The following is a 10597-nucleotide window of genomic DNA, read 5'->3' on the forward strand; positions in this document are numbered from 1 at the left end:
ATTTCGCAACATAGAATTACTCCGAGTTTAATGGGCACCGTTCAGCGCGACGCCCTCCGAGCTTTTACAACAATGGGTAGCAGTTTACGGTTGGCGTCTTGACTTATAATCATTCTCATACTCCTTATCCGCCCAACGCCGCCTCCTCGTCCCACCCTAACGTAACAATAATCTCCGACAAGACTTACTCTGATTATCCACTTTAATTATTATCTCCGTTCAACTCGCTGCCGGGAGTGCCAAAAAGCTCGCTTCGGCTGCCAAAAAACATTCCTCGAGTTACAAACTTTGCCTTTCTCGAGCTCAAGGCGGATGATAATTACCCTACTCTATTTTTTTTTCTCCTATATACAACGAGAATTATCTGTAATTTGGTACCGCTCCTTAAATACCAGTTTACTCGAAGAAAACTTTTTCATTTCTAAATATCGCATTTATAGATAAAACGAAAATTTTTCGCCCTGTTTATCCGCAACATTACATACAACAGTGTAAAGCGGATAGGTTGTAGCAAGGCGTGTAAAATCAAACGTGAAATCTTTGTGGTAAAACAGTATTTTGTAAAATGATTCTACAAATTCAAATAAATCCAGAAATTGATTTAAAATTGTTAAAAAAAAGTCGTCGAAATACTTAAGATGAGAATTCACCGTTTAGCCAAAATCAAGATTTTATTGTTAGATTGATAAAGTTTCTCGTGCATTTGTAATTCAACCCGAGTTTTTCAAACCTCCAACAGCTTGATGAATTGTAGCGACTGCTCCGTTCTGCCCGAAACGCTTTATTATAACTTGTACTTACGCTCAATGTCAGCGAGGGTTGCGCCCTCTTTTCGTGACTTGTTGGATGGAACAGCAAGGAGTCGGCAAGCATGACACATAAATTGAAGAGATGACACATGGTTTCGTATTAACGCATTTTAATAATTAAAAATCTAATTAACTCCGCTTAAATTGTCAGTCCTATTACATTACACATCTGTACAGATTCACATACATTTGATAGCTAACGCTAAAAATGAGGGGTTCGATGCATAAAAATTTGTTGTTTTCAACTGTATGGAATCAATAGTCAGCGGCGTTGCTGGCCAGATAATCACGACGACCGATGTTCGACGCCTGCTTGTTCTGTATCGCTTCAAGTTTCGGACACTCGGTAATTCTGTGACCCAATCCACCACAGTAACTGCAGCCACGTTCGTCTGAATCGAAAGTAAAGAAAGTAGCGCTGTTTAAATTTGTAGGTATATATAAACACTATTCTCACATAGTATTATATTTGATATTCTTTTTAACGCACCGAACAACGAATGACTATGCGTACGAAAAACTCACCTCCGAGCTCCAAGTACTTCTCATTTTCGGAACAAAGCTCGAGCAAGAACGGCGGTACTTTCTGTTTCGCTTCCATCAGCAAATGTTTCAGATCCAGCAGGACGGATTCGTCGTTTGCCTTGTTTATGAACGTCGTCGCGATTCCCGTGCGTCCGGATCGACCAGTTCTTCCGATACGATGGACTGAAGTTAAAAAAATGCGAGATCAGAAAACTCCACTTAAATATCCAGATTTGTAATCTTGGATTAAGCATTTTTTTACTCCGACTGCGAGAAACTTACCATAATTTTCGACGTCGTCGGGCATGTCGTAATTAATTACATGCTGCACATCCGCGAAATCGAGACCCTTCGACGCTACATCCGTAGCAACCAAAACGTCCTTTTGCCCGGCGCGGAATGCTTCTACCGACCGCGATCTCTCTTCCTGATCTGTGGAGGAATGGTGAAGCATTTATGGTACAGTGACTCTTCAAAATAAAAAATGAAAATAAAAATCGTGAACAACTAGTTTCAAAATCAAATATCGACATCCTCTCACCCTTTCCACCATGAATGGCAACGGCCTCGACACCTTTCAAAAGCAGATATTCGTGAATCGCATCGACGTCTTGTTTCTTTTCGGCGAATATCAATACCGGCGGTGTTGTTTTCTGTAGGCATTCGAGTAGGTAAACAATCTTTGCCTCCTGCTTCACATACTCAACTTCTTGAATAACGTTCATCGAAGCTGCGCCGGCTCTTCCTACGTTTATCGTCACCGGTTTTACCAGCGCGGAACGAGCGAAGTTTTGAATCTTCTTAGGCATAGTAGCCGAAAATAGTAGCGTCTGTCTCTGGCCCTAGAGCAGAAGAAAAAATGAGTGAATTACTGCAGGGAGTTATAAAACTTGTGGTCATTTTGGTTCTGCGTACCCTGAAGAAAGAGAATATTGTTCGCACGTCTTCCTCAAAGCCCATATCTATCATTCGGTCAGCCTCGTCCATGCAAAGGTATCGACAAACGTTCAGTTTGACCATCTTTTTGTCCAACATGTCCATCAGTCTGCCCGGTGTCGCTACCATTATGTGCACACCCCTGTTGAATTTTAAATTCTGATGACCGTGTTTTTCGAGATTTAATACGGTAACAATGTTCATCGGTATATTTGTCCTTACCTATTTATCACTTCTAGCGATTCGGATACGGGAACTCCGCCAATCGCGAGACAGCTACGAATTTCTGGGCAATTAGCATGTCGTAAAGTCTTTGTGTAATGTTGAATAATGTCGTAAGTCTGTTTGGCCAATTCTCTTGACGGACAAATAATTAATCCTAAAAACACAAGAATGTAGGCTTTAGAAAATCAATTACAAATTAAGATATACACGTTATTTCACGTTAAAATTTACCATATGGTCCCTCGTTGCGCATGAAAGGCATCGCAGTCTCCTGTTCCAGGCAAAACATAATCAATGGCAGAACAAAAACGAGAGTTTTCCCACTTCCAGTGAACGCAATGCCGATCATATCACGACCAGATAATCTGTAAGACATGAATCGTCATAACCAAATTCATTCAATCTTGATGATACAATTTTGCGTGTTTTGTCTTTAACAGAGTTTGATAAACTCTCACTAACACAGTAGGTATCCCCTGTACTTGAATGGGCGTAGGTTTACTGATGCCTTTGGCTTCAAGACCGTTCAGAATTCCCCTGTGAAATTTCATTTCCTTGAAGCTCTTTAGTGGCGGTGGTACGTCTTCACCCTCGACGAGGATCCTCAGTTTTCTTCTGACTCTCTCGTGGCGAGCTTCATCGAAACCGAGAACTGTCCTTGGAAGACGCCAACTCGTCTTGATCGGATCGTCGTATTGAATTCCCTTGGCTAACTCAGCAACACCCATCAAAGCCTTGTTCTCAGCCACACTCTCCAAGATTTTTTCCTCCTCCTTCAGCTGCCTCTCCATGGCGCTTTCCTTTTTTGCTAAAATCAAATCCAAAATGTGGGCACGCACAAATTTGTAATATCGTAATTTTTCTGGATCAGAATCAATGCAATTTACCCTCTGCCAATTTCTTGAGCTCCGTATGCTGATCAAGTAAAGATATGTTGAACTTTCTGCCCCAGACTTGCCCGTCGTCGTCTTCCCCGTCATCTTTTTCATTCTCACTGCTACTTTTTCCAGCTAAACCGTTTGATCCTTCCTCCTTAAGTTGGCCGAGCCTACCAAGTTTCATAAGCTGCTGCTTCTTGCGCTCTTTTACAGGAATATAAGGCTGGTAATCATCGTCCGATTCAGAATCGCTGTGTTCTTTGGCGCTCCTTCGGGATCTCTGTCATGTTACAATGAGTAAATGAGTATCGAATAAACGTAAGTACACAAAAATGATACGAGTAACACAGTTTTAGATCACAGCACACTGTGGTACAGTTGCATGTAAACTAACAGGTGTACGTTTAGTCTCATTTGATACAACCTGTAAATATGGCTTATTAATAATGAAACAATCACCTTTGGAGGTGAACTTCGATCATTTCGTTCTCCCATCGCCCCCAGGGAATGAAAGTATTCACACTGTAGTTTGTTTATTTGATTCCACGTTTGAATTTAGATTATCACTACGGAGATAAAGTGCAAACGAAACTGAACGTCAGATGTGAGTTGTGACTGAAAAACATAACCAATAAAGAACATACAGTTATGAAACGCAGGGCGAAAGTAAGTGACTGAATTACCGACGGAATGAACGTGACTCCGAACTGTCACTAACCAAAAATAAGTACCTCGGAAAAACTAAATAACCGAATTGCCGGATGATTTTCCGTTCTCACATTGAATAATTATCAGTAGCAGAGTGATTTGAAGTGAAAATATTCATTAAGATGAATCATAATTTTCCGGGTGCAAATATTTTCCTAAATGTGAGTTTTACTTTCTTCCGGCAAATTGCAACGAGTGACGTTTCAGTCGGTCAAAAAGAAGTACGTACGGCAAAGTGACAGCTATTTATGGCAGCTGTGTTTACTCTCTATATGCTACAAACACCGCGGTATACATCAGCTGCACAGACAGCTGCTGCAAGATAAAATCGACGGGTTTTGACAGGCTGGCTAGTTGGAGTGAACAAAATTGATTCGCCACACTAAACCGCCATCCCGTGATCGATCGCGGACCGACAGGTCGTCACGAATATTTCGTGCATTTAGTGGAAATTATTTAACCCCTTAACGGCGGGGCGAGTCGATATATCATCCAGCAGTCAGGTTGGGAACTTCAAATAAGAAAATCATTGAAATTATACATTAATATCACGTTCTAACACAAAGTCGATTTTAACTGAAATTTTGCCCGTCCGTAAAATGTTGAAATCTTCCGCGAAGATAACATACACGCACATATCGCAGTTCGAGACTGTATACGAATAACTATTCGAAAAATCTGGCGCAAACTCGGCGTGTAAATAGAATTTTAACGGGCGATGCGAGCTGGGTGTAAAAAAAAATAAAAAATGCGTCATATGAGAAATAAATAAGGAAATCGATGTATATTATGTAAAGTATTTATCAACTGAAACTCTTTCTCCGTTTCCCTTTTGTTTTCGTTCTCTCGTTCGTCAATTAACGAAAATAAAAAAACATCTATTGCACGGTTGAAAGTTTTTCACCGCAGGCAGCAAGCTCCATCTGTTGCTGCATAGCATGTAGTTTAAAAAGTCAAGACCTGCTGGTTGGTTGGTGATGCGCAGCTGGTGTTGCTGGCTGGCAGGCAGGCTGAGAACTGCAGCGTGTTTTGTAACCTCGATTAATAATCTGGAATTTTGTGTACATAAATACATGAATAAATAAATTAGCAGGCGACCTTTGACTGATCAAATTAATAAATAATCAAAATCGTTGTGAAATAAATCGAAGGGAAAGTGCTCAGCGTAACCGTGCCAATTATGACAACAGGGTTCATTAATTTAACAAAATTTGAGGAAAGTATAATTCTCGATTAAACCGAAGTATCGTCGTGGGGAAAACTGTAGAAATTTTATTATCATACGGAAGAAAGTGAAACTAGATAGAATAAAAAAAAAAAAAGACAAGAAAATTCGCTAATCTGGGAGAGACTGGAAGTATGGAGAGTTGATAATAAAAAAAAAAAAGTAGCCTTACCCAAGGAAAGAGAAAGTGCAAAATAGTCGACCTTTCTGACGTCCTTAAAGATTTGGAAAATATGTTGACCACTATTAGAAATAAGGCGCTTAATTTCGCCGATGTCGTTATGAGGGTTCCACCGCTTTTCATTATCGACGAACTGCTCAGGATCGGCCTTGGCTTGCCCGGCGAAAACATAGTCCTTGAAGACGTCAACAATGAATTCAAAGTCGTCAGCGTTCCTGATTCCATTGTTGGTTCGCTGGTTGGCATTACACCCGAGGTCGGTTTGCTCCACCAGCTAAACTTGAGTCAGCACATCTACCAGTCGTACTTACTCACGCTCTTTAAATTCATCTTGTGCTGTTTAGGTAAGGAGCCAAAGTAAAAAAAACCTCATTATCAGTCACCCTTTTACAAACCTGCTATCAATTATTTCCGTTCTATGCACAACCAACGATTAAAACTTGGCTCACTGCTGTAGTTTTTAAAAGCGGTAACTGAAACAGGTCAATGAATAAATTATGTGGGGCACTTGACTTTGCAAGTCACTTAGAAGGTATTTACTCGCTTAGAAAATTTATGAAGGAGAAGGTCAAATTAAAGGAAGTATTTTTATCAAAATGAGGCATAAAAGAAATGCAAACAGTAGCTATGCAAGTATCAATAACCGTTTCAGTTTTGTTGTACATCACGTTAAATCATTGGATGATTTTAACTACCTTATGTATAGTTGTAGAGAGAATCGTGGAAAGATCGCTTCGCTGCCTCGTCGATTTTTGGCTCTCCTTTCCGTCAACGTTCTATTTCTCTCTATTCCAGCATGCGAGGCAGCACTTTGCGGCATTATGCTGCAAAAGAAACACCTCGTCGTCGTTTACCTCTACCTGATATCGGTCGGTGTGATATTCGTGTCATATTGGTCGAACGTCAGCACCATGAAGGCGGTCATCTGGTACGCCACCGCAAATGAGACAGCGACGAGTATCCTGGACGATGTGCTGTGTCTGGATATACCCAAGGTGCTGAATCCTGACGGACCGGGAGTCGTTGTCATCCGGAACTACATCCTCCAGTGCACTCTCGCCCTTATCTTCTGCTACGTTCACCTTGCTCCGAGATTTTCCATTATACAGAAGTCTCTCGTCTTCAGTTTCATGGCTCCTTCCATATTCGCAGTTCTTCCGATACCTGTGAGTTACGATTGAGAAATTGAAATATGGTGTGTTTCGAATAACGGTTGACATTTGGACTAGAATGGTCACCTCGATTTACATTCACTTTCTTCGCCCAATAAGTTTAGCATCAGCCTTGAAACCATTCCTGAAAATTTATCAACAAAACGAAGATGATCGGTTTGGCATTTCTTTTATCATCTAACAGTTAGAAATTTCGTTTCACAGATTACAGTTCTGAACCATGCTCCAGTCTTCGCAACCCTGCTTCCGCTCGCAGTGTCAAAGTTCGTAATTTGGTACAACTCGGTGGCGATGGGTCGCATCATATACTCAGGTTACCAGCACGCTCGAACGTTTATCAGCAGCTACGGTCTCTCGGCGTTGGTGGAGGCGGAATGGAGTCGGCTGAACGTGCCCTGCGTTCTGCGGATTTTCTGGATCCTCAGAGTGGGCGAGCAAGTTATACAAATAATGGGAAACCACTACGGGGAAGATACGTTCACGTATTACGTGATGGTCAGGACTCTGTTGATAAACGGCTGCGAGACGCTTACAGCTGTTCTAGGAATGACGAGCGTGATATCGTTCATCTGCCACTACATCGGTTGCTTCTTCCAATGGATATTACTTAACGATGACGAGGAGGACAGCAAGAGCATCGGAACGGTGTCGGCGATTCTTTTCTACATCCTGGCTCTCCAAACAGGATTGACCAGTCTGGACAGAGAAATGCGGTTGGTAAGATTGTGCCGAAACTTTTGCCTCCTGTTCACAGCGCTTCTCCACTTTGTTCACAATATAGTCAATCCTCTACTGATGTCGCTGAGCGCGTCGCACAATCCCGCTCTTCACAGGCACTTCCGAGCACTGTTGGTCTGTGCCTTTCTGATTATGTTTCCGGTTTATCTCCTCGTATTGCTGTGGTCGCAATACTCGGTCAGCACTTGGCTGCTCGCTGTCTCGGCTTTTAGCATAGAGGTTATAGTAAAAGTCCTCGTATCGCTGGCGATATACTCGCTGTTCCTTTACGACGCGTGCCGTCACACGTTCTGGGAACAATTGGACGACTACGTTTACTACATACGCGCCTTCGGTAACACCGTGGAATTTGCATTCGGGATCTTTCTGTTCTTCAACGGCCTATGGATCCTCGTGTACGAGTCGGGCGGACTAATAAGAGCAGTCATGATGTGTGTGCACGCCTACTTCAACATATGGTGCGAAGCGAAGGCCGGATGGAGCGTATTCATGAAGAGGAGAACGGCTGTGAACAAGATAAACTCGCTGCCAGAGGCGAGGACCGAGCAGCTTATGCAGCTCGACGACGTTTGCGCTATTTGCTACCAGGAAATGTCAAGCGCTAAAATAACCAGGTGCAATCACTACTTCCACGGCGTTTGTCTAAGGAAGTGGTTGTACGTTCAGGATCGCTGTCCGCTGTGCCATGATATTTTGTACAAAGTTGACAGTCCGCACGACAGCAAAGACAATGTCTCTGCTCTCACTGATCAGGAGAGGCGAAACGAAGATGAAATCGACGAGTTGTACCAGAACCAGGGACTGCAGAGGAACGGATTGCGAAGTCCGAACTATAGACGATACGTTGAACAGCTTAACGAAGACAGGTGAAGCTTAACGTCTAGCTATATTGTGATATAATTATTATAAAAAATAAATTATATTGTTATTTCATGTTATACAATGGAGTTTCATATTGTCACACTGTGCGAGGGTATCGTTTCAAAGTCCAAGTGTAATTTGACCAAGGCTACTGTTCTTTTCATCCTTCTTTCTTATTGTTTCTTTTACTATATTTAATTTTTTGTTTTTTTTCTTCCCCTCTGTTCCGTTCCTCAGAATCAACAATCGATGTGCAAGTTTATTATTATTATTATTATTATTGTTGTATTGTTATTAATATTATTACTATTATTAGACACGTTTCGTATCACACTTTATCATACTTCCGGGTTTAGATAGATGGATAATTCGCCATGTCCATACATTTTAAGCTCTTGTATGTCATACAATCCTACCAAATCGAAGAAGAAAAAAAATACGAAAAATACCGTTAAAAATAGAAAACTAGCGACGAAAGAAAGGAAAACAAGAAACGAAGAAAATGAAACAATTTATTATTTATGTAACTGTAAGGTAGGTAAATAGAGATAATAACGACGATAGAAATTATAGGAACTAACTTCCACATATTTTATATCATGTATATTATGTATATTATCATCGTCATCATTATTATTATTATTATTATTATATACTTATATAAAAATAATAATTATAATGATAACAATTTAGAAATCTATCCAATACTTTATTACAAATGTAAGCCGCTATACATGTACGTCAATTATTAATTTGGATTAATTATTCTGTGATCGTATAGTATCGCCTTAATTATATTATGTATAACATGAGCTTACATTTCTATACAATTGCTACTTACATGTGTCTCTCTCTCTCTCTCTCAATCCGTAATTTCTCTCGCGGTACTTCCTAAATTACGAAAATGGAATTTTTCTGTAAAAAAAGAAAAGTTTCAACGTTTTTTTTTTTTCTATACTTTTCTTATATCGTAGTAAATATTCTTGTAGGAACAATACTTACCTCGCTTTACTTTAAAACGCGATTTGCGTCTTTATTTCATTCTTTTTTACACTAAACTAAGACGATAATTAGTTTTCTTCCTTTTTACTCATACCAAATCTTCGTCGGTAGCCCATATAATGTACGTATAAATGATTATTCCTTGATCGATTAACGGGAATGAACCACGATGTTGTTGGAAAAAAATAATAATTTACTTTACATGTTACGTTCTACCTACTTGTCATCGATGAATTAATTTACGTATCTAATACAGAATGACCGATGAGGTAAGGAAAGAAAATGCAATGAGTAACGATAAAACGACCAAAAAGAAGAGAGAACGAGAAATGTGAAACGAGTGAAACAACACAGTGTGAAATGTTAAAGACAAAAAAAAAAAAAACAAAAATTAAAACCAATCGAAAAGAAATTCGTACCGCAACACGATACGTATTATTACGTGTGTTTTAATCTCCGTATAAACACACGTTTCACCTGTATTTGTGTATTCATTTAAATACAACAAGTGCAGCAAATATACGTATAATGTATAATGTGTAAAGTTTAATTTTTGATGGGTATTCGTATGTGTATATATATACTAAGCACAAAAAAAAAAAAAATTCAACACCAAAAAAACAAAAATACGAGTATTATTAACCGGTGGTTGTAAATAACCAATAGGTATGTATAGACCTTTGATTTGTTTCTTTTCTGTTTTGTGAATTTATATCTTTCATTTTCATATTATCCAAGTCCCTGATTCGTTCATACCCGAAACAATTATTAACGTATATGCGTTTCATTTCGCGCAAATACCATTGTATACTAAACATAAATACAAACTATAGGTAGTAGTACGTTTATATTCCTGTATACCCATCACGCATACACATAAATATGCTCTATATCGCACCTTTCGGTAATAAAAATAATAATAATAATATCATATTTTGATAGATATAATTAAGCGAGAAATATAATATCTTATATGTATAATAAACAATATATTTTATAAATGAACGTCAATGAATCGTAAACCCTCTTTTATATTTATAAAAATATTTCATTTGTCCCGAATTATGCAAAATCAAAAAAAAAAAAAAAAAATAAGAAACCAGCTACCGCGTAATTGACGATATTTAAACAACGGTTTAATTCGCATTATCTTCAAACTGTGAAAGTACTCTCTGTATCGCAAAATAATTCATCAAAGGTTTCACAAAATTCGTGACTCCGTGAATATAAAAGTATAAAATAGTCAATCGATGTGAAACTTTTATGCACGGTTATCTGACGTGTACAGGAAATATGTATTTAAAAAAATATCTCGAATGCGACCATTTTGTTGTACT

At 39.2% G+C, this 10597-nt stretch overlaps 2 protein-coding genes and 1 long non-coding RNA gene across 4 annotated transcripts; 1 reads left to right on the plus strand and 2 right to left on the minus strand.

The window, feature by feature from the left end:
• Positions 1-902: 902 nt before the first annotated feature.
• LOC124178976 (ATP-dependent RNA helicase abstrakt) lies at positions 903-4938 on the minus strand. 2 transcript variants are annotated; one of them, XM_046562865.1, is made up of 10 exons: positions 4886-4938; positions 3383-3653; positions 2958-3303; positions 2727-2860; positions 2493-2649; positions 2250-2412; positions 1876-2176; positions 1617-1766; positions 1335-1517; positions 903-1201 (listed from the first exon to the last, which is right to left on the minus strand). In XM_046562865.1, the coding sequence occupies exons 2-10, from the start codon at positions 3555-3557 to the stop codon at positions 1065-1067; spliced, it is 1746 nt and encodes a 581-aa protein (XP_046418821.1). In that variant the 5' UTR covers positions 3558-3653; positions 4886-4938; the 3' UTR covers positions 903-1064. The 2 variants fall into 2 exon arrangements, with proteins under 2 accessions (XP_046418821.1, XP_046418820.1); XM_046562864.1 differs by lacking the exon at positions 4886-4938 and adding an exon at positions 3833-4673.
• Positions 4939-4997: 59 nt separating this feature from the next.
• Positions 4998-6287, minus strand: LOC124178979. The gene is made up of 3 exons (XR_006869934.1): positions 6183-6287; positions 5479-5960; positions 4998-5130 (listed from the first exon to the last, which is right to left on the minus strand). It is a non-coding gene; the product is annotated as an uncharacterized LOC124178979 (long non-coding RNA).
• On the plus strand, positions 5540-9937 carry LOC124178975 (protein TRC8 homolog). Its single transcript, XM_046562863.1, has 3 exons — positions 5540-5831; positions 6283-6653; positions 6864-9937. Exons 1-3 carry the CDS (start codon positions 5540-5542, stop codon positions 8265-8267), a joined length of 2067 nt encoding a protein of 688 aa, XP_046418819.1. The 3' UTR covers positions 8268-9937.
• The last annotated feature ends 660 nt before the right edge of the window (positions 9938-10597 follow it).

The sequence above is a fragment of the Neodiprion fabricii genome, chromosome 3, assembly GCF_021155785.1.
Source record: "Neodiprion fabricii isolate iyNeoFabr1 chromosome 3, iyNeoFabr1.1, whole genome shotgun sequence".
Taxonomy (NCBI): Eukaryota; Metazoa; Arthropoda; class Insecta; order Hymenoptera; family Diprionidae; genus Neodiprion; species Neodiprion fabricii.

Bases quoted from the DNA above. Each gene is read 5' to 3' on its own strand.
- LOC124178976 (XM_046562864.1), bottom strand. From the start codon at position 3,868: ATGGGAGAACGAAATGATCGAAGTTCACCTCCAAAG. The intron at 3,654-3,832 runs GTGATTGTTTCA...GTAACATGACAG, and splicing joins ATCGAAGTTCACCTCCAAAG to AGATCCCGAAGGAGCGCCAA. The intron at 2,650-2,726 runs GTAAATTTTAAC...TTGTGTTTTTAG, and splicing joins GCGCAACGAGGGACCATATG to GATTAATTATTTGTCCGTCA.
- LOC124178975 (XM_046562863.1), top strand. From the start codon at position 5,540: ATGTTGACCACTATTAGAAATAAGGCGCTTAATTTCGCCGATGTCGTT. The intron at 5,832-6,282 runs GTAAGGAGCCAA...TCTCTATTCCAG, and splicing joins ATTCATCTTGTGCTGTTTAG to CATGCGAGGCAGCACTTTGC. The intron at 6,654-6,863 runs GTGAGTTACGAT...TTCGTTTCACAG, and splicing joins TCGCAGTTCTTCCGATACCT to ATTACAGTTCTGAACCATGC.